Consider the following 27520-nt stretch of genomic DNA (forward strand, 5'->3'; position numbering starts at 1 on the left):
AACAGTGGTTGAATGTGACAGAAAAAAGAAAAAGAAAATCCCTCCCTTTCACATTTTGCTGGTGCGTCGCCTTATCTCCCTAATGAAGAAACCGCCCCTGGTTAAAGGTATTTTTATTAAAAAGGTAAACAGAATCTGTGTGAACATGCACACAATGTGCAGTGCAATATGTGTGCAAAAAAAATGTCTATGAAAATTTTATCACCCAGTAATAGCTGAGTTGATACAAACAAGGCACCTGATAAATAACTCATGAACGATATAGAAAAAATAAAATAAAATACGTCCTAAGTCTTTAGGGTGATTGTTACTTCTGACCAATCGTAGTTGTGCTGTTTAATTGCGTCATCATCGTCACGCCCACTATAATGGCGCTTCCGGACTGGACAGTGTATTTACTTTGTTCTGCTTCAGTATGTGGAGGCATTTACTTCTGTCGTGTTTTTAAATGCGCCAGAATAAGTGCATGGATAGCTAAACTGATGGCTCTCACAGAGAAACCACTGTTTTGGATAGCGTAAGTGGCTTGTTTATCCTGATGCGGTCATTTTTTCCCACCAATAGGCTACTGATGTTTTATCCTAACGTTGTATATGATGTGTAAGTTACCGTTTTGTACGTGTTATTGGAATATCAGTATTTAACCTGTGTAGACGTAGCAAATGTTTACTTCAGAGAAAGGCACTTGCTTGTCATTTCATAACTGTCAATGATGCATGTCCCTAATGAAAATGTACAGTTGAATTGTAATTTTCGGTTTGGGGCTCGCCGACGCCATGGTTAGATCAATGAAGTTAGGTTTCTCTAAACTAAACGTAATTGTTATGAAAAACAATAGCCTAAACATTTAGAAACCATTAAAAGTTGTAATAAAAATTTAATCGATTTCTATACTCACCTAATTGATTATTTAGATTGAATCTACAACATGTCTACCCAAATATCATAGTTACAATAGTTATTATTGCAGTGCCATGGGGTAACAATTTCATAGAAGAACATACACAATGGCGTAAAACACTCAGGTGTCCTCTTTTTAAACACTTGCAGGTATTCTCTATATACACGGACCAAACTTGGGTACATATTTCATAAGAGGCAAATGAGGAAAGCACGAGAGCGTTACCCTGCCGGCCACTCCAGAACTCAACCTACTATAATCAACGGTGAGCAGAAACACCTTTTCCATCATACACTCAACAGCTGGTTATCAATACCTAAAGTCATACTCTATTACTTTCAACAGGCATCAAGATCATACCAGTGCCCACCTTATTAGACAATTACAGCTATGTGGTCATTGACACTGCATCAAATATGGCTGTTGTGGTTGATCCTGCTGACCCTCAGCCTGTTCAGGTTGGATTCAAAACAACTGTGCAGTGGTTTCAGAAATAGTTTACTGGATTATGTGTCTTACTGTAGTGAAATTGCCAAACCCATGTGGTTGTGGAAAGTGCTTGTTCTTCCTCACTGGTTTACCAGAATTGTGTAATCAGTTATTTCTATTGGAAATCTGTCATTGCAATGGAAAGATTCCAGTTTTTCATTCTTGTAAGCGCAAAAATAGAGAGTATGTTTTTTTTTTTTTTATGAATGCTGTGATCTGAGTAATATTATAATCAGTTAGTGTTAAGGTTAGGGAAGTCATTTTTAAAAAAATCTAGGAACCTTCATTTACATGAAAAGATGCTTTACTGGGCATGTGTGATGTATAGTCACGTCTTATCTTACTTGTGACATTACTCAGAGCCCCGGTTTTGTTTTATCTTATTTCATGGTCTGTCTTTACACCCACGCAGGCATGTCTAGAGGAAGAGGGGGTTGCATTACAAGCTGTTCTCTGTACACACAAGCACTGGTAAGACCAAACTTGAGAGTTTCACAATAAATGTATTAGCAGCAGCTATGACAATATTTTAGTTTAATCAATAACTAGATATGTTAGATATAGATGGTTAAGACTGATTTGTTTGTGTGAGAATTCTAAGACTGATGAGTTATATTTAGTATGAAAGCCCTTTTAGCTTTGTAATATCACATTGAACCAGTTCTATGACATATGAGGCATTTAACTACCTTTAAAGTGTTAGTTCACCCAAAAATGAAATTCTGTCATTGTTTACTCACCTCCATGTTACAAACCTATTAGACTTAAAAAATTGTGTTCTGAAGATGAACATAAATTTGTAATATTCTCTCAGAATTTTTGCCCATATATTGAGAGTCAACACAACCAAAATTTGCAGACTTTAAAAAGTGCGAAATGACATTTTTAAATCCATATTTATGAGACATGATCGAGGAAGATGTAATTTAGATGTTTATTTACATGTAAACATCGATCAGTGCACATTCATCTCTCTTGAAGATTTGGCTTAAACTGCTAAATTCTTAAGGATTACTTTAAATATGTCTTGATGCACTTTTTAAAGCTTGAAAATGTTGGTTGCATTGACTTTCAATGGATGAACAAAAATGATAAAAGAATATTAAAATATATCTTGATGAACAAAGTCTTGTAGGCTTGGAGCGACATGAGAATGAGTAAATAATGAGATAATTTTCATTTTTGGGTGAATTGAACAGAAACAAGATTTAATATCTAAACATCAAAATGAAATCAAACTATACTTTATATGTACACTTTTCCCAACCAGGGACCACAGTGGAGGGAACAGGGCTCTAAAGAGACGCTACAGGTCCTGTCGAGTGTATGGGAACGCTATGGACAACATTCCGGGCCTTACACAGTCAGTACCTTTGAATATCTTCTGCTGTTCCATCATGTATAATTTGAACTGTTAAATGGATAGTTCTAAAAAATTAATATTCTGTCATTAATTACCCACCCGCATGTCGTTTCAAACCTACGTGACTTTATTTATTCTTATTTTTTTCAAAATTCAATTTGTTTTCAAAATATCTTCTTTTGTGTTCCACAGAATAATGAAATCATGCATAGGTTCAGAATGACATAAGGATGAGTAAATGATGACAGAATTTTCCTTTTAGGAAACTAGGAAAACTAATAGTTAGGAACTATTCCTTTAAATGTATCCAAAATGTGTTAGAATATAAAAACATTTGAACATCTAAAAACACAGAAGTGATTGTTTTAGAGATTACATTTGATGTTTTCTAACTCTAAACCTATTCTTTCTGTATATGATATAACAATTGGGCATTACTTAAGAGCATGAAACAGACCACTTCATTTGATTTTCTTTATTGTTTAGCCCCCTTTCAGACAAAGACACAATAGATTTTGGATCTCAGCTGCACTTCAGGGCCTTCTATACCCCTGGCCACACAGTGGGTCACATGATCTACCTGCTTGATGGCCAAGCGTTAGGTGGCCCCAGCAGCTTGTTTTCAGGGGACCTGGTATTCCTCTCTGGATGTGGTGAGTACGGCATTAATCATTGTATTATCTTAGTGTGCACTTAAAAAGTCATTATATAATTTTGTTCAAATAAAATATTTGAAGTGTTATTGTTACCTGCCTGCAGTGTTTAACATTGTGTGTATACATTACAATTATTTAAATGACTATTTATCCAGTATCAATGCCCAGAAAGGCATGCCAAAACTGCAAGCAAGAATTCAGCATTCTTAAATCCAGCTGACTCTATTTAAAGTTCTTACTCATTTCCATCCCTTGTAGGGAGAATGTTTGAGGGTAATGCCTCAACTATGCTGTCATCTCTGGATACAGTGGGATCGCTGAACGATGAAACTCTGCTTTGGCCTGGTAAGGAAACACAGTCTTTTTGTAAGGGCTTTTCACATTTTAAGTTGTAACCAGAGTTTTAGCCAGTTACTGTTTGTTTTTATGTTTCTCACTGTTTATATTTTACTCTGGAATAGTAATAAATCCTGGATAGTCAAGTAGTGACATTTATCAGCGAGTGCAGAACCCCACGGGATTGTATTTGTCTCTTCATGACTTCATTTGAAACTTTAGATGGCAATTTTGAAACGGTTTCCCTCAGGCACTGAAACCAACACAATGCTACTATACAAAATGTATTTATTAATTATTAACGTATTTATGATTGCTTCCCAAAATCTCACTGTGGCATACTTTCACGGCATTGTGAAATGCAGAGGTAAAAGTGCAGCCAAAAAGAAGAATTCTGTCATCATATGACTTTCTTTCTTCTGCTTAACACTAAAGAAGATCATTTGAATAATGTTAACCAAATAATTTGGTTCTCATTGACGTCCACTGTGTTATTTTGTCCATACAGTGGAAGTCAATGGGAACCAAAACGGTTTAGTTACCAACATTCTTCAAAAAAAATATTTTGTGTTCTCCAAATTAAAAAAAAATCACACGTGACGATGAGGAAATGACATAATTTTAGTTTTTGGGTGGACTATTCCTTTAATCCTATGTTAAAAGTGGCTTTAACCCAGAGTTAATGGCAAGGTTAATTGCAATGTGGCAAATCATTGTCATTTTTTTGTTTTTCTGTACAACTTTTTCGGTTTTATATTTTTTCAAACTGATATTTGGGTGTGTTTCTAAGGAAAAGCTTCATGGTTATGTTAATAATGTAGGTCTTTCTTTTCAGGACACGAGTATGCTGAAGCTAACCTGCTGTTTGCTGCTGAAGTGGAGCCTTGCAATGTTGTACGGGAGCGGAAGTTGCAGTGGGTGCTGGAACAGAGGGGTCAGAGACTTTGCACAGTAAGGAAGACAAGAAATCTCTGGACAAAAGTCCTAATATAAAAAAAATCCAAAATAATTGTTACATCTTTAGACACCTTATATTACTCAAATCTTCTAAATAGTCTTCCTATCAGCCAAGCTTGATTTTAAAGTCATTCTCTCTCCTCTTCATACAGTGTCCATCCACCCTAGCGGAGGAGAAGCAATACAATCCCTTCCTGCGGAGCCACTCCCAGGATCTCCACCGAGCTCTGGGTCTGCAGCAGAATCAGGACGAGGACTGGACGTCATATCGCGCCCGTGTTTTGGAGGAACTGCGTAGACGGAAGGACATTTATAAGGACCGATAAGGCTTTCATCCACTGACGTTTGAAAGAAGCAACCACTGAAACCATTCCAAGCTAAACATGTACTGCTCCCTACGTATTACTACTGTGAATTTGAACTGTGACCTGAAAGAAAAAAGTGAAGTAGACCAGGGCATTATTTTGTATACGAAAATAGATTTATTTGAATTTTAAGAATGTGGTAGACTTTGAAAGGCATTGTCTTTTTTTTTTTTTTTTACAAGCTTTCCTGTCATGCTAAAAAGCAGGTGTTTTTCCTTACCCTGGACTCTGTGTTTTGGAGATGTGCAGTGAATCCCATTTACAATGACGTTTAATTCGTTTTGAATACTTAGGGTACAATAAGCACTGATATTTATGAACGGATTGTCATAATAAACCTATGAATTATTAACAAATATGTGTTTGTATTTAATACCTGTGAAAATATTGGCGCGACTACAAGAAGGTTTACGGTAAATGTTGACAACAGCGTTACTAAGGAAACCAGAGATGATAATAAGTTTGAGATATGACATGAACGAAAAACACATCTAGGCCGTATTAAAAACGAGTTAAAGGCTTACTCTAGACGCTGTTAGGAGTTTGTTCTATTTCCTGGAATATTTAAGTAATTTTAAAGTAAGTTTGTTGTTTATTCTGATATTTTTAATTGCATTAGCAGAGTAGCTCCTGTTTGTTTGCCATCTGCTGAAGGACAGTTGAACAGCAGTTGAACAGTTGAAACTCAATAAACAATCCAGGTAACTTAATAAGAAAAAATAAATCTTCAACTGCTACGATCTCAAAGATATATGTTATATATATATATATGTTTTGAACTATTGTAATTGCCTCTTGTTTTATTTGGACTTTCTAAGACACATGGAGGAGAGTGAATCAACACAGAATGAAACAGAAGAACTGAAAGCTTCGGTTAATGCAGTAGAGTTTATGTACAGCATTGGTAAGTCATTAAACATGATTATGATTTAGTAAGTGACGTCACTTCTAAAGTTTGCCTGTCAAAGGTGCTATTTTAGGGTCAGGGACCATCTGTTAATGGCATTCACGGTGTAAACTGTAATTACCCTCACATTCATTAAGTTGCATTGTACTATTATTTTGTTTCTATTTAATATGTAATTTGAATAGCTCATTTTCTATGATAACTTAATTGTGATAAAGCGTGATGCACTGACAACTACATAAATGTGCCTTTACATTAAATGTACTGAATGTTTATTCAGAAGCCCTTTCAGATCCTTATAACAGCAATCACTGTAAATGAATCTTCAGGCAAGACTAACCGTATATGATACCAATTGACTTTGAACTGCAAGCCTCTTCTGCTGTCATTTGCAGCACCCAAGGATCTGGACCAGTGTTTGTTCGCAGATTCACTTGTGACTGTGTCAGATTCGGGCCGGGAGCTGGGAGACTTCTCTGTGAGTGGCACCAAGGCGAGCTACAATGGGGAGCTATGTTATCTGCTCCATGCCAACAGTCATGGAACGATTGATGACATTCCTTGTGGTACATCCATTATAGGTCAGCTTCCATTATATAATGACCATTTCCTTCTCTTTATTATATATTAGTTAGAAGACAAATGACATCTGTCTCATCTCAGTCAAAGATGTTAAACCCTGTATTTGTTCCCTTATATGTTACCAGCCTACATATCCAGAAATCTTGATATACTGGAAGAGAATCATCATGAATATGTAAAGGTAAAAGGCTTTTGCAAAGCAAAGCGTATGAAAAGCATGGGGTACATTCCCTTTATATCAATACTTGTTAACCAACAGATTCTGTTTAATATTATAGAAATAATGAATGTAATAATCAAAACTGCAATGTAAAGCCACCCAAATCTGAGGTGTTGTAAATATTCCAGTTAGAAAAGCAGACTGTGGACCGGAAAGTACATATTGTTAAAGAGGACGATCAGCTAGTTGTAAACCGAATCATCTCAGAGAAAGAGGTGAGTGTTGAATGTATTGAACATATGTTGAATGCATTTATGTCCATTTTGTGCCAAAAAAACAACAACTAAATGCACATTAAAGGGTTATTCCACCCCAAAATGAAAATTTTGTCATTAATTACTCACCCTCATGTCATTCCAAACCCGTAAGATCTCCAGAAACGTAGCAAGGAGATCGGTAAAATAATCCATGTGACATCAGGGATTCAACCGTAATTTTACGAAGCTACAAGAATACTTTTTGTACACAAAGAAAACAAAAATAACGACTTTATTCAACAATTCGTCTCTTCCGCGTCAACGTAGGCCATTTTGGAGTGTCCACTGAGCGCAAACAGTGTATGCTGTTCTGTGTCAGCCGCACGACACGGATACGCTGTTTTCGGTCAAATCAAAGCGTAAATAAACGTAGAAAATGTATCAAAAATATCTTAATTTGTGTTCCGAAGATGAACGGAGGTCTTACGGGTTTGGAACTACATGAGGGTGAGTAATTAATGACAGAATTTTAATTTTGGGGTGGAATAACCCTTTAATCCATACATTAGTGTCTAACCATGTATTCCAAATGAATTGAAATTCAGGTGATTAGTTATTATTGAACATTTTACTGACAGTTTGTGTTCAACAGTTTGTTTCAATAATAAGAAAGTCTCATCTTTCATTCCTTAGGGAGTGAAGACACAAACCCATACATTTCCACTGAGCTCTCTAAAGGGTTTTGTGTCTGAAGCATCCAACTTAATGATCCTGCGTATACTGGCTCGGCAGAAGACCGTTCCAGAAAACATGACATTCCTGTCATTTGATGCAGATACTGTGCTTTCTAAGTCAGTTTATGTAAGTGCAGGGGGATAATTGCTTATATTTCAGCCCTTGGATGTTATTTAAAAATCGATGTGAACCGTAGATGCATGATAGTACTGTAGATGATGTGCTTTTTATTATTCTTTCATGTGACTGATGCACTTGTTTGCTTTAGAGAGCACTTGGGTGCAACAAGCAGATGATTGGGGAAGAGTTAGTCGATATCTTTGGGATTGAAAGGACTGTCTCTTCTGCAAAGGACTCCTCGGGAACTTGGCATTGCTATTTCTTGCCTGATGGGTAGAATACTTCATTTTTTTGCTAGAAGACTAAACTTATCTTATCTGTTTCTCATAACAGTGTGTCTACACTGGAAGCGAGTGGCATCACGGAAGCGACAAATCTCAGACAGTAAAATAATGACTCATTGTTTTTATGACATAGTATGACATAGTAATTGCAACGCAAGTGACATCAGTCACGTCTGGTGTAAACACTGTAAATATGGATGGTAGATTGATTTCAAACAAATATGCCATATATTTAAAAAAATGTTCAACTTGATGTTTCACTGTTTTATAACAAACACCTACATGAAAAAAATGTATGTATATTTAGAGTTTTGAACATGAAATTTTCCTAAAAAATTTTACACTTAGGCATCTAGCAAGCAGAGTGCAGTTGGGCTCACCTGCAATTATGAAGCTCCTGCATTTGCCTTTCTTGCTTGATGGAGGTTTGAAGACTTTTTCACTTTGCAGTATGCTCCTTTGTGACCAGAATTAATCTTTACAGTCAAAAATAAAGTAAAAGTAAAATGTGTTTGCTTTTAATTTCAGTGGAGAAAGACCAGATTCCTGTGTTTGAGAAGAAGCCACTCATTTGGGAGGAAGACATGGAGCTTTACTCAAAGTTTCTTGACAGAAAGGTGTTTGTTACTTTTAATGAGCTTTTAATTGACGTTATATATTATTGAAGGATATTGGTATATATATATATATATATATATATATATATATATATGTCCATGCTGCCCATGGTGAAAGTCTGAGACTCAATATCTAATTTCTACCTGGAAATACTTTTTAGAATTTTTATGAATTTCAAACAAAGAACCTCGTTTGAAATAAGGAAGTTTGTGACTCATTTCCACTCGTTCATGACACAGGAGGAACTCAAAGCAGACTACTCCTCCTACATCAGACAACACCCTGAGCTAAAGGCTTTATTGGCAGACTTCCTGCAATTTCTGCTGTTGAAGAAACCTCAAGATGTCTTCTCCTTTCCTCGTGACTTCTTTGCTCCCTTTGCATCTCAAAGTCCTCCAGGAAAGTCCTGTAAAGACTCACAAAACTTTCCATAGGAATAACAAATACTAACCAAGTGTCTGATGTTGCAGAGATTGAAAATAAAAGTTTTCTTCTAATAGTGCCTTGGTACTTAATGCTCTGTTTTTTATTTACTGTAAAAGTTTTTGTTTCGTCTGGATGACCAGCTGTTTATTTGAGAAACAGTAAAACAGTAAACGTAGTGTGTCAAAAGTATTAGAGCCTTGACTTTTTATATAACACTTTTTTTAATATATTTTATAAAATGTAAATCAGAAAACCTATTCATAACGATACACATAAAATGTAGCCTACTTAAAAATATACACTCATTTATGTTTTTCTTGAAGCCAAACTGTATTTCTTCACAATAGCTATAACTGGAGGGTAATCCCTATAATTATTATAGAACACATTTGTGAAGAGATCCTTATGTCACTTCCTGTTTAAACTGAAAGTAAAGCAGTGGAACCAACCAAGCTTTAGTATGTCGCTCTGACTCTCGATTTTGGTTCTACAACAGTTTACCATTTTATTTCAGTTGGATGTAAATATAAAGGTAAGAGGAGTTTTGATCATTTAAGTTGATTGTTCGAGTTAACTTTCACGACTGTGGTCGTCATAACCTAGTCCAGTTAAGTTTGTTATCGCGGTTACATTGTAGCATTCGACTCGCTGAACAAACATGTATTTGACACCAAACTTCGAATTTAAAATACGTGAAGATATAGGTTAAACAAATAACTAAATCTGGCCAAAAATATACACTTAAACCGGGGCTAGTTGTTACATGGAAAGGCTGTCACAAGGCTATATATCAAAAACTGTGTTTTTTAATCAAAAGTGTTTGATTTCGTGGTTTTGTATGCTGCGTTCAAATACTTAGTTCAAATCTTATTAAATGCTATATTTGAATTCTGTCCTAAACTAAAATTCCAAAGTAATCGTGTTTTGAATTCTTTGTAAACCATACATACACTCTAGAAATATATCACGAATGTTCTTGACGCCATGTTCTCAGGACAAGGGTATTTTTCATATTGGGTTGGGCAAGTAGTGACATGTTTTACTGAACTAATGGTTACCAGACAGATGCCAAAGTAAGGACTTTCTCAAGTTGTTTTCAACTAGTCTTTGTTTAACATTGTTACAGAATATGGATCTTCAGAAGTTTCACAAGATTGATGAGAACCTGACAAGTAGTGAAGTGGCCCAGCTGAAGTTTCTGTGTATGGACCTAATTCCCAAGAAACGTTTGGAGACAGTGACTGATGCCAAAGATCTCTTCCAACGACTGGACGAGCAAGCACTGCTTGATGACGGGTTACTAGTCCCAGAGCTTCTGATCACAATTGGACGCCTTGACTTGCTTGGCATCCTGGAAATGTCCAAAAATAATGTGGAAATAAATTTGCTACAACGTGACGCATCTAAAGGTGTCTCAGCCTATAGGTATGAAGAAAACACAGTAAATGTAGATTACCGCAATCAAAAAACCCTTTTAAGCTGATAGAGCACACTGACATGCTAAACTAGATATTGATAGCACTGGCAACTACTTCTATCACATTGTTTTCTTAGAAAGGGCTCCTTGTATTTTACTTACTGTACTGTTAATGTTTTATTTCACAATGCTTGTGACTCACTGAGACTTTGTCTCACTCACTTCTCATCACAGAAAAATTCTATTTGGTATATCTGAGGATATGACAGACGAAAACCTTCGTGCAGTGAAGTTTCTTGTGGAACTTCCAAGGGCAAAAATCGGAACGTCTGCTGTGAGTTATATATTTTGAGCCTAACAATGTTAGTGTAGGTTACATACAAATAATACATTATTGTGAAAGTGGTATACATAGTTGCTACATTGACTGCACTAACTAGCTTTGTACATTTTATTATTTAATTAAGAATGTGACTATTATGGTTTGCACTTTAACCTGTAGACATTTTATATGAATCATACAGACATTTCTAGATGTTATGATTGAGATGGAAAAGCTACAGAAGCTTGGGGAAGACCACCTGGATGAGCTTTACTGTATTCTAGACAAATGTAACAAACAGCTGGCCAGCAGGCTAGAGGAGTACAGGGCCCTGGAACAAGGTTACTGCTCAAATCAAATCAGTTATCTACTACTTAAATATCTACTTTTCTCATTTTCCCAAACATAAACAACATTTTTATTTTATTTTGTCCAATAGGAGGCAGACTTCCTCTATGTGAAGTGTCTGGTAATGTGCAAGTTTCCAGTCCTGATGAAAGTATGCTAAGATATGTAAGTATGCCAAATACATTAAGATGCATTTGAACACATAATGTTCACATAGTATAACTCAAATCTTTCTTATGTGGATTTATGTGTACTTTTAGAAAAAAATGAATTGAAAACTTACTTAAAGGGATAGTTCACTTCAAAATGAAAAGCTGCTGTTAATTTACTCACCCTCAGGCCATCCAAGACTTTTTTTTTTTCAGTAGAACAGTAAAGAAGATATTTTGTAGCTGAGACCATGATCTTCAGTGATTCATAAAATGCAAGTCAGTGGTTACTGTCACTTTGACTGTCAAAAAAGCATATGAGGGAACTCAAAATGAATACCCATGGCTCCTGACGGTATCTTATGAAGCAAAACGAACGCTCTGTGTAAGAAACTGAACATTTATTTACAATATAATGTAATTTGCTACAAATATTCTTTACTGTTCTACTGATGAAAAAAGTCACCTACATCTTGGATGGCCTGACGGGTAAGTAAATTAACAGCAGATTTTAATTTTTGGGTGAACTATATGTTTAAAAATATCTGTGTTCTATATTCAAGTGACCCAACAGAGTACCAAATTACTATTTTTGTTGTAACATACAAAACCCACAAAAATGACATTAATGTAAAATATTTAAATGTATTGATTTATTTTATTATTGGTTTGGACACACAGCCGGAAAGCGTTGTTTCCACTCCTTTAAATTTATAAACCTGCTAATCTTGCTATCCCAACTAAATATACTTGCATTTTATTAATTGCATTTACTATTGTTTTTCCTCTGCTGGCATTTTTTTGTGGTCACAACACACCAGTTGAGAACCACAGCTTATACTTGGCATTTTTAACTTCCTGAAATTAATGCTTTCATGTAAATGAGCATTTTCAAAATGAAGTGCCTTTAAAATACCAGTTGTGTTTGTTTATAATAGTTGTAGTCACATTTCAACACACGGTCCAGTACTTTTTTGGTAACACATTCATTTTAAATGATCAAATATAATGCAATTCAATGCAAAATAACCTCTGTTGTTTTTCTTCCCTCCACATTTTGGCTTTATCACAGCAAATGGAGACAGAAAATGGATGTAAGTTATACTCTCATACAAACTTTCAAAACATTACTGAACAGTAATGCTCTTTGCATATATCTTCATATCTCTCACCATATGTTTTTCCTTAGGGAGGAGAGGCTCGCTTGTTACCGATTCAGACACTGAACCCAGAGTAAATAAGACACTTTACATTACATTTCATTCTTAATATTGTTTCATTGTTACAACATAGTTGAATGTTCTAAATAACTATTTGAAGCACCACTATTTTAGTGGCTTTTATAGTTTCTAGAAGTTACAAACAATAGCATAAACTCTAATCACAAACAGATGTTTTTAATTTTCATAATGTCACTGCTGTGACAAGCTTGATTTATTAATGAGATGTGTACGTGTATACTGGCTGTTTGTGAAGTGTTATGTAAATAAAAATTGTAATCTCAACGTGATTTGCTTTGCATTCATGTAGACAGGGGAATATTATAATGTGACTCAACGACCTCTTGGATACTGTTTAATCATCAACAACTACAATTTTAAAAAAATGTCCTCGTTGTCCAACCGAACAGGGACGGATAAGGACAAAGGTATTTCCAGCAAATGCATTTGCATCTTATCTGTAATCCTTAAAAATGTGTTTCTAAATTAACACTCTCTCTCTCTCTGTTTCTGTAGATGACCTTAGCAGAGTGTTTCGCAGAATGCATTTTGAGGTTGAGGTTCTGGATGATCAGACAGCTTCAGATATGAAGGATGTGATAATGCACTTTGCAAACAAGGATTATACTCATATGGGTGCTTTTGTCTGCTGTGTCCTTTCGCATGGAGAGAAGGGCACAGTGTTGGGTGTAGATGGTAAAGAGGTTGAAATCCGTGAACTCACAGTGCCTATTGCTAAATGTCGTACACTAGCATCCAAGCCCAAGCTTTTCTTCATTCAAGCCTGTCAAGGAAATGAGGGTCAGAATGGTGTATTGGCAGCAGATGCACCAGGAAACGCTACAGAAGAAGACCCATATGAAGAAGATGCTTATAATCCTGCAGCCTACTCTATTCCTATAGAAGCTGATATGCTAATTGGAATGGCCACAGTAGAGCACTACCAGTCCTACCGCCACACTAAAGACGGGTCTATCTATATCCAGGAGCTCTGTAATCAGTTGGAGAAATTGTGCCCCAGGTGAGCTCAATAGGAGACTGTCATGTCTTAAATGAAAGATGCATGTGGGTGGGTTTGTAGAAATTCTTGTTCCAGTTCCATATGATGATTGCACATGACCATGTGATGCGGTAAGGATGGGTGAGTTTACTTTGCAGTTAACCTTTAATTTCCACCTCTCAACCCATTGACCAGTTTGACCCATGTGCAGAATTTATTTGACACTACCATTTCAAAAGTTTGGGGTCGTTTGATTTAGGTGGGTCCATAGAGTTATGTTCCTGTCTGCTTTTTTTGACAGAAAAGAGGATATCTTGTCCATCCTGACAAAAGTAAACCGTGAAGTGAGTTTAAAAAGTTTGAAGGGCCACAAGCAGATGCCTGAACCCCGATATACCCTCACCAAGAAGCTGGTCCTGCCCATGGACTGAAGCTTCTGATTGACTTTTGTGTGACTGGATTCATGCTGGAGACGTTTCCGTTACTCCATTACTCAGACTCGATTAATCCTTCTCGGAGGATCAAGGCCCTTTGGTACTATAGTTTTAAATTGATCTTGCTGTCTTCTATGAGTCTGATCTTAATTATTAAATAAGACTATGAGTTAACGTTTACTGCACTGAATTCTGGTTGTGTGATCTTCTTTAGACAATGCAATTTAAAAGTAATAAAACATTTATATTTGATACTGGGAACAAATATTTTTAAACTAATGTTAAAAATGCATGATGATTTTATACCAGCAGTCTAAATGCTTTAGTTTTGAATGCTGTAAATGCATATTGTTGCCATTAAAGTCTTCCTTGGAAATCTGAATTAACTTGTTGGGTTTGAAATCTTTAAAGACTTAGCACTTGTAAGAAATCATTGATGTCTAGAAAAGAGTGGAATTAAATTAAACATTGTTAAAGGTCTCATTTTTTATATTATTAAATTATTTTAGCGTATAATGGCATAATGTTTTGCATCACAAAATGTCATTTTCCACCCTCTCTCTGACCTTATGTGGACTTTTTCCATTATTTTATTAAATTTTAACTGCAAAATGCACTTCTGTTAAATGGAAATGCATGAGTACAAGAAACAAAAAAAACTTCCCAGTTTCTTACAATAATGTTCAGCGCCACCTCTATTCTTAGACTCACCTCACCATGCACCATGCTTAAAGAAAGGTCTTCAAACTCTGCCAAAGATCTTATATGTATCCATTAAAATATAAGTTATCTTTTCCATTGACATATTATCATTGATTTCAGCCAGCGTCCTATATTTGGTGCTCAAATACTTTTCCAATAAAAAAAGCCAGTTAGTTTGTAGGATACACACTTATACATGTATACATAAATATACATTCATATTTTAAAAAAAAATGAAATAATGAAATAAAATGCAAAGGCAATGGAAAATAGCATCAAGGATCTTCTCTATCATTTCTTTCACATCTGTCTAAAACTTGTTGACGTCACACTCCCACAGTATGCAATAGCATATCTGTAAACTCACTGCATTAAAGCAAGTATCATCGCTATTGTTAGATAGGAGACGGTGGCATATCAAAAGAGTTATTTTGTGATTTGAATATGAAATTATTGTAGTGTTTTATAATAATATTGTATGTATGGACTCAAATGACATAAGATTATTGTTAATGTATTAAGACTTGAATTAACTTTGGGGCTTTTGACATTAAGAATGTATTCATTCCTATCTTGTGCACAAAGAAATCAAAATTGTAGTGCATATCAACAGATGTTATTGTGAACAATACAAGAGCCACTGCAGCTTTTATATTTAATGGAAACACAGGTCAGTCTGGGACCTTCAGCCGTGATGAAAACCATCTAGGTTGCTGGTATGTGGGCTGAATATCTTCAATATTAATCCACCCCCACATTACCTCAAAATCAAAGAAAAGGAGGAGAGAAGCATGAACTTAATGAACAATATTGTAATTAATTGTCTTGGTAAGGTGTTTAACTGTGTTGTACATGAAAACTGACAGTGTTATAAAGCAGCTTTACCCTTGGGGGCTGAAAAATATTGGCGGCAGCACCCAGCGGGAGGAAGTTAGGTTCCCCCTACCTGCCATTTCTTTGAGAAACCTTTTGTTTGGCAAGCGAAGGCAATGAATGTTCCTGTGGACATCAAAGCTTTTAGAGATAGGCCAAAAACATGTGGGGGTGATAGTGACAAGACGTGAGGAAGCTGTTTGGACTTGAATCTCCTTTTCTATTTCCTGCAATTTAAAATTAAACATAGAACTTAGGGTGGTAAACAGTACCACCCTAATTCTTCTAATATTAATAGGATATCTGATAACTGATATCTGATTTTGAAAGTTTAATTCTTAATTTGCTCCACAAACTCCAACAATCATGAATAGCCCTGGTTAAACTCTTGCACACAGTTTGTTTTTAAAGCAGCTTTCTAAAATTTTTATTTTTCTGATCTGTCATAAAGCTCTTGACAGAATATAAAATACATTTATATGGATATTAAATTTATATTTATAAATTTATTGGAAATTTACATGTCCTGAAGAAACGTTATTTCAGATAATTATGCATTTACAAAAGTATATAAATATTGTTTTTATTTAACGAATTGCATGCCATTTGTAAAAGGTCCTTGAGTTCACATTGACGCTTTATGGAATAATTTGAATGAAAGAAAGATAGGCTAAGCTATGTTTGTATTTTTTTTTAAGTGTTTTCCAATCAAGTAATTGTTTACCAGTATGTTCATTTCAGAGCATTTATTATATTCTTTACGACTGCCATTTCGACGACCTTTCGAAGGGCGGAGATTGGGAATATCAGAGCGCGAGGAATCTCAGTTTATCCTCCCTCTCCCTCCCTCCCTCCCTCCGCCTCTCTCTCTCTCTCTCTCTCTCTCTCTCTCTCTTTCCCTCTCTCTCTCTTTCCCTCACTCTCCGCAATCCACTCGGTCATTCAACTGGTTTAAATATCCGTGTCCACAGACCCAGAAACATCAAAATATTTCCTTCTAGACTGGTCTGCACTGTTTTTTTTTAATCATTATAGGTTTTTGGCTGAGGTGAGTGTTGTTTACTGTTTACTCATTAATGTTTTCGCGCCTGTGCACAAAAGCGCGCGAAGAGGGAAAACTTCCTGTTTTCTCCAAGCACGCTACACTGTGAACTAAATAATGCACCAAACATTTAAAATTCTATAGTTCTAAATCTGATACATTATTTCGTTGATATACAAGCATGTAATGTTTCTTTTGTTATAACAGATGGGTAAAATTGGTACTGCCAGCAACAAAAATCGGACAAGTCCGAGTAACAAGAATGAGCAGAAGGTCAAAGCATCAAATCGATCAAAGAGAAAGAAGGCTGTAAGGAGGAATTCACAAGCAAGTATTTCATTTTATTAAGACAGTGAAAGTGAAAGTGATGTGACGTGCAGCCAAGTATGGTGTCCCATGGAATATGTACTCTGCGAGTATTTTAACATCTGGAGCAAGGGGCAGCCATTTAATGCAGCGCCCAGGGAACAATTGGAGGTCAGGTGCCTTGCTAAAGGGCACCACAGTTATGGGTAATGTGGGTGGAAGAGAGCGCTGTTAATTCTCATTTCCTGAGACTTGAACCCATAACCCTTTAGGTCTGACTCTCTAACCATTAGGCCACAACTACCTACAACAGACTAAAATGTCCTATTATTTAGATTAGGTGCTTTTTGAAAATTATATTTCTGAGTCATTTTTATATTATTAAAAGTATTTTTTATGTCATGTAGGAAGACAAAGAAAACCTTTCTGAATGTGTTCAAAAGACAAATGTACCTAAAAGAAAGCGGGAGCCCCTTCATCCAACTAGCAATATTTCTGATCATTACCCTAAAAAGAAACGTGTGGGTAAGTAGTTAGGTTTATAAACCAAAATATTAGCCAAGCCTATCCTTCTCCTAACATGTCCTTATTTTCACAGTGTCAACACAGAAGGAATTTTATTCCATGTCAAATAGGCCTATTGGATATTGTTTGATCATCAACAACTTTAACTTTGAGGGAACGTCACTTGGAAACCGGAGAGGGACAGATAAAGATAAAGGTATTTTTGTGAATTTGAGGGACTAGAATTAATTTTTTTTTTAGATATATGTACTTTAATATAATCTGCTATTGTATTTGTCAAATATGACTTTGTGCATTTTCCTTTGTCTTCTAGATGATCTCACCAGAGTGTTTGAGAACATGTTTTTCAAAGTTGAGGTGTGGGATGATTTGCAAGCGTCAGATATGAAGAATGTGATAAAGGAGCTTGCAGAGAGGGATCACTCTCAGATGGATGCTTTTGCCTGCTGCATCCTGTCCCATGGAGAAAACGGCTCTGTTCTGGGAATAGATGGAAAACCAGTTCCGATCCGTGAACTAACACAGCCTTTTGCTGAATGCCACACTCTAGTTAACAAGCCGAAGCTTTTCTTCATTCAAGCCTGTCAGGGTAAAGAGGCCCAGCAAGGTGTGTGGATGACAGATGGACTGGAGAACACCAGAGAAGAAGGAACATTTGAGGAGGATTCTCATAGTGCAGCATCGCACGGTGTCCCTAAAGATGCTGATTTTGTCACTGGAATAGCAACGGTTGAGCACTGCAAATCTTTCCGTCACATAAAATATGGATCCATCTTTATCCAGGAACTCTGCAAACAGCTGGAAAGTGGCTGTCACTTGTGAGTTGTGGTCTTGATTTAGAGAAGGTTTTGATTTTGAAGCTTATGTTACAATTAAAGACCCTATTTGCATTCGATGTTCAGAAGAGTTCACCCAAAAATGGAATTTTGCTGAATATTTACTCCCCCTCTGACCTTAAGATGTAGGTATGCGTGCTTAGAAATATAGCCGTATATCACTTGTTCACCAATGGATCCTCTGCTGTGAATGAGAGTCCAGTAAAAAAAGACCTTACAGTAAAAAAAGACCATCTCCTATTGTCCTTCGCATCAAAATATTTGTTTAGAGTGGTTGTGGATTGCTTCTGCATTTAAATGGTGCTTGATCTGTGCATATTTCTCTCCTGATTCAGACGAGATAACTTTTTCAGAATGGATTTTAGTCAGATGTAACAGTTTGAAGCTAAAAACATTTTTACAAACACGCAGCTTTTCGCTTCACAAGACGTTAATGAGCTGAATTCATGTTTACTTGTAGATTGTGATGTTTTTATCAGCTGTTTGAACTGTTCTGACGGCACGCAGAAGATCCAATGGTGAGCAAGTGATGTTACGCTACATTTCTGCAAATCTGTTACGATGAAAAAACAACTTCATCTACATCTTGGTTGGCCAGAGGGTGTGTCAATTTTGAACAAATTTTCATTTTTGAATGAACTGTTCTTTTAACATCCATTTGGGGTGTTTTTAAAAAGTAGTGCAATGCATCTTGAAAACACATTGTGGTCTGATCATCACCATCTAAGTTTGGGAATGCATATGGCCACATTCCATTTGTAAACACTAATGTATTTTGATGTGTCACAGACGACACCTACTCATATGACTGACTTTTATCTTTTTGTTCTGGCAGGAAAGAGGACATACACTCCATTTTGACAAAGGTGAATAGAATAGTGAGCTCCAAAATCCTTCTGGGTTGCAAGCAGATGCCTGAGGTCCGCTACACTCTAACCAAAACACTGGTCCTGCCCATGAAACAAGGCTCCTGATTAGCTGCGGCATGACAATCTGGCTTCCATCCTTCCCTTCCGCCCTTGTGGGAAAAGTGCCTTTTGTAATGCATTTATAATTTTAATCTTGAAATGTATGTACTGTTGACAGCTAGCGGTTGAAATTGGTACTGCTGTCTAAATTCAAAAAATTGGAGAAAGAAGTTTCTCCCTCCTCCTCAAACTCAGTGCTCACACAGGGTTGAGCGCAACTGACAATGAAAGGCAATGTGCCTTACACTGCAAGCTGATGCGATGATTTTTCCACATTTTAATATGCCTCTTTGTAGAGCTTTTTAGATGGATGTTGAGGCTTTTTATGGTCAGGTAGAATATGTGATCACTGAGCCAGTTTGTTTGCTGCAAGGCTACAATATGCCTTGTTTTCTGCCAACTGGCAACCTCTGATGTTCAAATATAGTTGGGTATCATACAGACCAAAACAAAGACAGACATTCAGACACAGAACGCATACATCAAAGTGGTATTACTGGATATAGCATTGTTCTTCAGAAAAACGAGTATGAGAACTTAGAATGTTTCCTAAATTTCTGAAAACATGGTATTTTATGCTTTAGTAAAGAAAAAAAGGGATAAATGCACCTTTAAGGACTGTTTTTGTATGTATTGTTTTATTTTTATGCACATATTTATGGGGTGAATAGAATAGTGAGCTCCAAAATCCTTCAGGGTTTCCAGCAGATGCCTGAGATTCGCTACACTCTAACCAAAATACTGGTACTGCCCATGAAGCGAGGTTCCTGCTTGGCTGTGGCATGACAATCTGGCATCCATCTATCCCTTCCTCCCTTGTGGGAAAAGTGCCTTTTGTAATACGAATGGAATTTTAATCCTTAAAAATAGAGTATGTATTATTGACAGCTAGCAGTTGACATTGGTACTGCAGTCTAATTTCAAAATATTGGAGAAAGTAGTTTCTCCCGCCTCCTCCTCAAACTCAATGCTCACACCGGTTGCCAGATTGAGGACATGCAACAGGAGTGAGCGCAATTGACAATGGAAGGAAATGAGCCTTATACTGCAAGCTGATGCAATGATTTATCCACGTTTTAATATGCCTCGTTATAGAGCTTTTTAGATGGATGCTGTGGCTTTTTAGGTCAGGGAGAATCTTTGATCACTGACTCAGTTTGTTTGCTACAAGGCTGCAATATGCCTTATTTTCTGCCAACCGGCAACCCAGGATGTTAAAATATAGCTGGGTATCATACAGACCAAAACAAAAACAGACATTCCGACACAGAATGCACATTTCAAATGGTATAACTGGATATAGCCTAGAATTGTTCTTCAGAGGAATGAGTATGAAAACTTAGCATGTTTCCTAAATATCTGCAAACATGGTATTTTGATGCTTTAGTACGGTAAAAAAAAAAAGCATAACTGCACCTTTAAGGACTGTCATTTTGTATGTATTGTTTTATTTTTAGGGGCATATTTAAGACATGGACAATTGTTTTTATGATTGAAAATTTATAGTGCTCTGTTCTGTTGAGCTCTATTTCCTTATGCTGTGTCCCTAGAAGACGGGTCACAATGGTTGGTTTGATGTTTTATTCATACCGATGCTAAATCATGCTAAATGACAACTCGTCAGAGGCATAGGACAGCTCTGATACAAGAGGTTAAATTATTTGAAGAGATAGTGATCTTTCCGTTGTGACCCATGGATCCCTATGTCTGGCCCGAATTCCTCCTCCTCCTGCTGGAGCAGGGGGACCGATCTCTCGAGGACCATACAAGACTGTTCCTCATGTTAGCTAACGCCACCAGCTACCCGGACGACGTGCTCTGCTCTTTCTATTATGGAAGCCTGAACACCGCGTGCAGAGCGCTGTCGTCCGAAGATGGTCCTCGAGAGGATTTCGCCGCTTTTGTGGAGTGGATTCTGGTGAGAAACGGATCGCCTCTCACAGTCTCCTCAGAGGATGATCTCGCCAGAACCACTCCAGACCCAGAGCCCAGCCCACCATCTCCCCACGGTGCGGAGCACCAGCCCGAGCCCACCGATGACGGAGAGCCATTTCCCGCCGCGATCTGCGAGCCAGCGCGAAGCCGAGCGACTGAGCGGATGATCGTCCCGGAAGTAGAGCCCAACCCGTCAGACCAGGTGCGAGAGCCGGCGTCAGTGTTCATCACGAGGGAGCAAGCCGTGGACGGTGTGAGCGCGGAGTGGAGCTCCGCCCCCTGCACCGCGGCTGAGGGTGAGCTGAGGAGAAATCTGGGACTGCTGGACAGAGAGGGGGCGTCCGACTTTCCCGTGCCGGCTCCCTCCAGCCCTCCTGAGTTCCCGCTGGTTCCGCCCAGCCGTCCTGAAGTCCCGCTGGTTCCGCCCAGCCGTCCTGAAGTCCCGCTGGTTCCGCCCAGCCGTCCTGAAGTCCCGCTGGTTCCGTCCAGCCCTCCTGAGTTCCCGCTGGTTCCGTCCAGCCCTCCTGAGTTCCCGCTGGTTCCGTCCAGCCCTCCTGAGTTCCCGCTGGTTCCGTCCAGCCCTCCTGAGTTCCCGCTGGTCCCGCCCAGCTCTCCTGCGTCCCCGCTGGTCCCGCCCAGCTCTCCTGCGTCTCCACTGGTCCCGTCCAGCTCAGCTCTTCCCGAGCGCCCCCAAGTGTCCGCGCTTCCAGAGCGCCCTCCAGTGCCGGCTCCACGCACGTGCCCTCCAGTGCCGGCTCCACGCACGTGCCCTCCAGTGCCGGCTCCACGCACGTGCCCTCCAGTGCCTGCTCCTCGAAGATCCCCACCCTCCCACCCACTCCTGCCTCCTCCACCGCTGTCGTCTGGCAGCCCCCCCGCTCGCCCTCAGCCCTCTATCGGTACGGTGCGAGCCCCGTGGGTCTGCCATCCTCCAGCGTTGCCGGGGCTGGAGTATCCCTTACCTCCGCCTCCAGCCTCCGAGGCCCGGACTCTGCCTCGGTCCGTAGACCCAGTGGCTCCACCTCGGCTCCTAGCTCCCTCGCCTCCACCGTCACTCCTCGATCCACCAGCTCCACCGGGCTCCCTCGTCCCTCCGGCTCCGCCTTGGTCGGGCGTCGACCCGCCTTCGCCTCTGGACTCCTCTCCTCTGGCTGCGCCTCGTCGCTCCGTCCCACCGGCTCCGTTGGGCTCCTTCCTCCCTCCAGCTCCACCTTGGTCCTCAGTCGCTCCGGCTCCGCCACGGATCTCCGGGTCTCCGCCTCCACCTCGGTCACCAGAGCCCTCGGCTCCACCCTGTCCCCCCGGATCCTCGGCATCACCCTGGCTCGTTGGCTCTCCGTCTCCGCCTCGGGCTCCTCTACCACCTGCTCCGCCGCCGTTGGTCGGCCCCCTGGAGTCGGCGGCCATCCCTCCTCCATGGCTCCTCCCTCCGTCGGCTCCACCTTGGGCCATTTTCACGGCTGTGGTCTGGGTCCAGCTGAGCGCCTCCTGCTCCGGGTCCCTCCTGTCTCTTCCCTGGCTCCTCCCTCCTTCGTCACCGCCTTGGCCTCTGTCTTCCCTGTCCGTGATGTGTTTCCTGTGCCTCCCATGCTCCTAGTTGGATTAAAGATTCTCGTGTTTGTGAATTCCTCGTCTCCTGGTCTCCGTGTCTCCGTGCTCCCGGGCAGAGTTGTAACAATTACATGCAGAAAATTATTTTTGTTAAGGTTTGTGTAATATGCACATATCTGCAAAAGGTCTGTATTGTAAATACCAGTTTGTAATTAAAATGTGAAAACAAATTGGTCTCAATTGGTTCTCTTTGATTAAACAGCTCTAGGCTTGAGTTGGAACAAATGTACATGTATATTTAAGAACATTTTCATGAAAGATCTGAGGTGTGTAGTATAATAATAGAGGAAGGAAGAATGCTTCGTCATGTAATCATCTGTTTTCTGAGTAACAAATAATAACAAGGGGAGTCAACCTTGTCAAAATGTTTGATTGGTGACCTTTTACCCTTGACCTTGGACCACCGACGCATCTCATGTTCACATTTGACCTATTAATAATGTCCAGATGTCAATATGCCATATGGTTTTAGCATATTTGGAATTCCAGTGTTGACCCGTGACCTTATAATTATCTCCGGCTATCAATATGACATATGGCTTTACTATATGTGGAATTCCATCATTGACCCATGACCTCCAGAGGTAATATGAGGATTGATTGATTTTGAACCTTGACAGGTCAAATCTGAACTTTTCAAATTGCCCTGTTATATGGGAGGTTTACATAGACATAATGATTTTTATACTGTATATTATATAAACACAACCCTCATTATATTTCTTACATCTTATAATAAATAAAACAAACATGATGTACAGTATAATGACAAAAAAAGCTTTCTTTTACTTTTAGCTGAAAACATAAAAAAATGCCTTACATTTGCTTTATGTTTTTTGAAAGCAGAAGTAGAATGATGAAACAATGATGGTCATACCTCAAATGAAAGGTTTACAAAAAAATACATTTAAAGTTTAATCATAAACAAATCTCACAGACCCTTGCTTTGTCCATTGGGAAACAGGTTTTCTCTGTTTGGTAAAGAAGCTTAATCTGGATCCCTGTATTGAATGTACTGTGCCTGAAACGCAGAAAATAGTAATTAATAATTTGTTACATTTATATAGTGCTTTTCTGGGTACTCAAAGCGCTGTACATAGAAGTGGGGGAATCTCCTCAACCACCACTAGTTTGCAGCATCCACCTGGATGATGCGATGGCAGCCATATTGCTCCAGAACGACCACCACACACCAGTTTATTGGTGGAGAGGAGGCCATGATGATCAGAGGCCAATGGGCAAATTTGGCCAGGATGCCAGGGTTACAACCCTACTCTTTTATCGAAGGACATCCTGGGATTTTTAATGACCACAGAGTCAGGACCTCGGTTTAGCGTCTCATCCCAAAGACGGATAATAAGAAATAAGAGCTATCCCACTCGGAAGTTAATTTGTAATAATTAATTTTAAATAGACTATACTTTTAAAAAAAGTGTAGTACAAAACCTACAATCTCTGATTTTGGGAAAAAGAGACTGTTTATTTCATTTTCAGTGTCATTTTGGGACACTGTTTAAATTTTAAAGTAATATTACGCTTTGAAATAAATGTAGTACATTTAAAACATTCACTTAGAAAAAATGAACAGACTAACATCTCAGATCATCTGGTCTATAACTCCAGTAGTCAGGTCAATATGGATGTCATTATCACCTGTAAGTATATTTTAACATATTTAATTCAATATTTTTGCAGGAGTATCATGGTTTCTTTTTTTTTTTTGACTAACGCATTAGAATCCAGAAATGAAAAAGTATCAGCTGTGCTTGTTTCAACTGTTTATTACCATTATAATAGGTTATTATTTTTGACTCAAATAAATAAGAATTGAATAAACCTTATTGTCCATGCTTTTGCACCACAGACTCCGCAGATGATATCCAAACATAATATTTGTAGGAATTATGTGAACGCAAAACTCAAGAGTAAATTCAAGAGGCCTATACCCAGAAAGCGGTTACACATTTAAGAAAATGTACATAATGCATACAGAATCCAGAAAAAAACCCTCTTGATCTATTGTGACTAGCATTTTACGTGGTCATATGATCAGGATTACGGATGAAGCTGTTCACATTTTGTTTGTTGGACTGTATATATCTTTAGGTGAGGACTTCTCTCTGAGAGATGTGAGAGCATTCAGTGTTTATAGAAATAAGTGAAAATTAAGAAATTTTCTACTTGAGAGTGTTTGACTTTTAGGACAATGATCCATATCTACGATGAACCATCAACACGAAAAGTGAATCTTGCCGTTTGTATACGTCTCTAAACAAACTATGCTTCAATAAATAATCCACAGTTGATAAGTAGTTATTTTAAGTGAGAGGTGGGATAATTCCAACCATTTTAGTCATTGTATTTCAGGTTTGATCCAGAAAATATGCACTCCTACAACAGCTGTCGTGTTTGTCTTAATCATTTGTTCTTTAAGAAATTGTGTGGTGAGCAGTTTTTTGTCCTTCATCAACAGGATACCAAAATTGTTTAACATATCCGAATTTGTCACAATTGTAATTATATGTTTAGCTTAAATATTAGTTTTTAGTCATTTACAAAGGTGACATGAATACTGCTTAGAAATACTTTTAAATAATTATGATAGAGTTACAGGTGCCTGTAAGCAGTGAGTTGATTGATACTCAAGCATAACTGATTGATAAACAAGAGTTGGTTGATTCTCAAGCGGTCCTCTGTTTTGCCTTTTAATAAAACATTGTATATTTTTTACCTTTCATACATTAAATTGTGTGTGTGATTAGGGCTGGGTATCGAGTTCGATACTCTTTAGGCACCGACCGAATTGCCTCGACTGTGAACAGTTCTAAGTAGAACGTCACGTGTTGTCAACTTGAAAATACAGTAATTAGGACATGGCGAGAATGCAACATAAGTGTCCACGTGACATCACATCTTACATGTTTCTCCGCACTAATGTGTCACCCCACCCCATCGTCCAGAGCTTTTTAGATGGATGCTGAGGCTTTTTTATCTCAGGTAGAATCTGTGATCACTGAAACTGATTGTTTGCTGCAAGGCTGCAATATTGTTTTCCACCAACTGGCAACCCAGGATGTTAAAATATAGTTGGGTAAATTGGCATTGGACGGAATCATAAAGAGCAAAACAACAATAGCAAATGTCATGTCAAATTAAAATAACTGGCTGTAGCAATGTTCTTGTTCAGAGAAATGAGTGTTAACCTCGCATGAGTCCTAAATATCTGCAAATATGTGGCATTTTATGCTTTATTACAGTAAAAAAAGATACAGCACCTTGAAGGACTGTGTTTTTCTATGTATTGTTTTATAGGGAAATATAACATGGCCAATTGTTTTTATCATCTAAATTTTTATAGTGCTCTGTTCTGTTGTGTTAAAACTGAAGAGATCTATTTCCTTATGTTGTGTCCCTAGAAGACAGGTCATAATGGTTGGTTTGATGTTTTATTCATACCGATGCTGTATTTAAATAAGCTCACAAATCATCAGAGGCATAGAAGAGCTGTGATACAAGAGGTTAAATTATTTGAAGAGATAGGAAACTTGTGATAAATTGCATACATTTTTGATGGCCATTTATAAGTGATTATCATGTCTTTTCTTGGTCCTGCCTGTGGAAATGTGCTTTGTGAAGCCTACATTTGGCACATACTCTTTCTGCTGGTCTTACACCATCATATTTATGTGTTGATAAATGCCTATATTAATTGGATAATGTCAAGTGCCTTTCATTGTATAGGGGTAATGCACTAGGTTTTTGTATTTAAACACTTCAATGACTTACATGCAGAATTTTTTTTTTCTATATGCATATATTTGCAAACTTTCTGTATTGTAAATACCAGTTTGTAATTAAAAGTGAAAAAAAAATTGGTCTCAACTGGTTCTTGATTATAGGCTTGTATGTGCATAATTAAGAACACTTATGAAAGAGCTGGGGTTTGTGTATAATAATAGAGGAAGGAAGTTTCTTCCTCATGACAATCATCTTTTTGCTGATATTTTTCTGTTTTTATACAAGGGAAGTCCAGGAACAAAATAAAAGAAACTAAATTAATCCTGGGAAGGACAAGACCTAACCAAGAGCATATGAAGCACTAGGGATATATGTACAGACAGGGCCAATAGACTAACAAGAAGACAATTAAGGAACTAAAAGATGAGAAAAACTGCAGCGAAAAAAAAAAACAAGACTCTACAAACAGAACAGGAGATATGTAACAGTTTTCAGGTTCAGATTTATTTAGGTTCATGCACCTTTTGACCATTCGATCAATTACACTCAAAAACAGCAATTCGAGCCAATGGCGTATTTTACAACTAATCAAAACTAACATGTAGTCACTATAGACATGCCTTTTTAAGATCTAATTAATACCTGAGAATTAAAATTTCAAAATGTCTTTAATAATCACGTTTTGGTTATGATTATGAATATGGTTATGAAAATTGGTATATATATATATACACATACATAAATACATACATGCATACATACACACGCACCAGCCACTTTATTAGGTACACCTGTTCAATTGCTTGGTAACACAAATTGTTAATCAGCCAATCACATGGCAGCAACTCAATGCATTTAGGCATCTAGATGTGGTGAAGACGACTTGCTGAAGTTCAAACTGAGCATCAGAATGGGGAAGAAAGGGGATTTAAGTGACT

General features: G+C 38.0%; 4 protein-coding genes across 8 annotated transcripts; all 4 read left to right on the top strand.

Annotated features, from left to right (window-relative positions):
• Window positions 1–342: 342 nt before the first annotated feature.
• Window positions 343–5420, top strand: LOC306878921 (putative hydrolase PNKD). 3 transcript variants are annotated; one of them, XM_079431528.1, is made up of 9 exons: window positions 343–600; window positions 1051–1166; window positions 1247–1359; window positions 1803–1861; window positions 2661–2753; window positions 3240–3406; window positions 3668–3754; window positions 4581–4696; window positions 4855–5420. In XM_079431528.1, the coding sequence occupies exons 1-9, from the start codon at window positions 539–541 to the stop codon at window positions 5026–5028; spliced, it is 987 nt and encodes a 328-aa protein (XP_079287654.1). In that variant the 5' UTR covers window positions 343–538; the 3' UTR covers window positions 5029–5420. The 3 variants fall into 3 exon arrangements, with proteins under 3 accessions (XP_079287654.1, XP_079287653.1, XP_079287655.1); XM_079431527.1 differs by having other exon boundaries at window positions 367–517; XM_079431529.1 differs by having other exon boundaries at window positions 367–517; window positions 4567–4696; window positions 4855–5417.
• An 87-nt stretch (window positions 5421–5507) lies between these two features.
• LOC306878922 (ciliogenesis-associated TTC17-interacting protein-like) lies at window positions 5508–9239 on the top strand. 2 transcript variants are annotated; one of them, XM_079431530.1, is made up of 10 exons: window positions 5508–5768; window positions 5886–5971; window positions 6370–6555; window positions 6682–6737; window positions 6905–6991; window positions 7667–7834; window positions 7977–8101; window positions 8461–8537; window positions 8641–8729; window positions 8970–9239. In XM_079431530.1, exons 2-10 carry the CDS (start codon window positions 5890–5892, stop codon window positions 9162–9164), a joined length of 1065 nt encoding a protein of 354 aa, XP_079287656.1. In that variant the 5' UTR covers window positions 5508–5768; window positions 5886–5889; the 3' UTR covers window positions 9165–9239. The 2 variants fall into 2 exon arrangements, with proteins under 2 accessions (XP_079287656.1, XP_079287657.1); XM_079431531.1 differs by having other exon boundaries at window positions 5517–5646.
• A 331-nt stretch (window positions 9240–9570) lies between these two features.
• Window positions 9571–14519, top strand: LOC306878923 (caspase-8-like). Its single transcript, XM_079431532.1, has 10 exons — window positions 9571–9688; window positions 10283–10581; window positions 10808–10907; window positions 11098–11236; window positions 11335–11408; window positions 12465–12486; window positions 12582–12625; window positions 12923–13040; window positions 13129–13633; window positions 13914–14519. The coding sequence occupies exons 2-10, from the start codon at window positions 10286–10288 to the stop codon at window positions 14041–14043; spliced, it is 1428 nt and encodes a 475-aa protein (XP_079287658.1). The 5' UTR covers window positions 9571–9688; window positions 10283–10285; the 3' UTR covers window positions 14044–14519.
• A 1890-nt stretch (window positions 14520–16409) lies between these two features.
• Window positions 16410–23022, top strand: casp8l1 (caspase 8, apoptosis-related cysteine peptidase, like 1). Of its 2 annotated transcripts, none has more exons than XM_079431352.1 (7): window positions 16410–16669; window positions 16871–16990; window positions 17377–17494; window positions 17568–17690; window positions 17808–18312; window positions 19166–20984; window positions 22901–23022. In XM_079431352.1, exons 2-6 carry the CDS (start codon window positions 16871–16873, stop codon window positions 19302–19304), a joined length of 1005 nt encoding a protein of 334 aa, XP_079287478.1. In that variant the 5' UTR covers window positions 16410–16669; the 3' UTR covers window positions 19305–20984; window positions 22901–23022. The 2 variants fall into 2 exon arrangements, with proteins under 2 accessions (XP_079287478.1, XP_079287479.1); XM_079431353.1 differs by having other exon boundaries at window positions 16511–16669; window positions 16871–16972; window positions 22901–23006.
• The last annotated feature ends 4498 nt before the right edge of the window (window positions 23023–27520 follow it).

This window comes from Barbus barbus (genome assembly GCF_936440315.1).
Source record: "Barbus barbus genome assembly, chromosome: 13".
Classification (NCBI taxonomy): domain Eukaryota; kingdom Metazoa; phylum Chordata; class Actinopteri; order Cypriniformes; family Cyprinidae; genus Barbus; species Barbus barbus.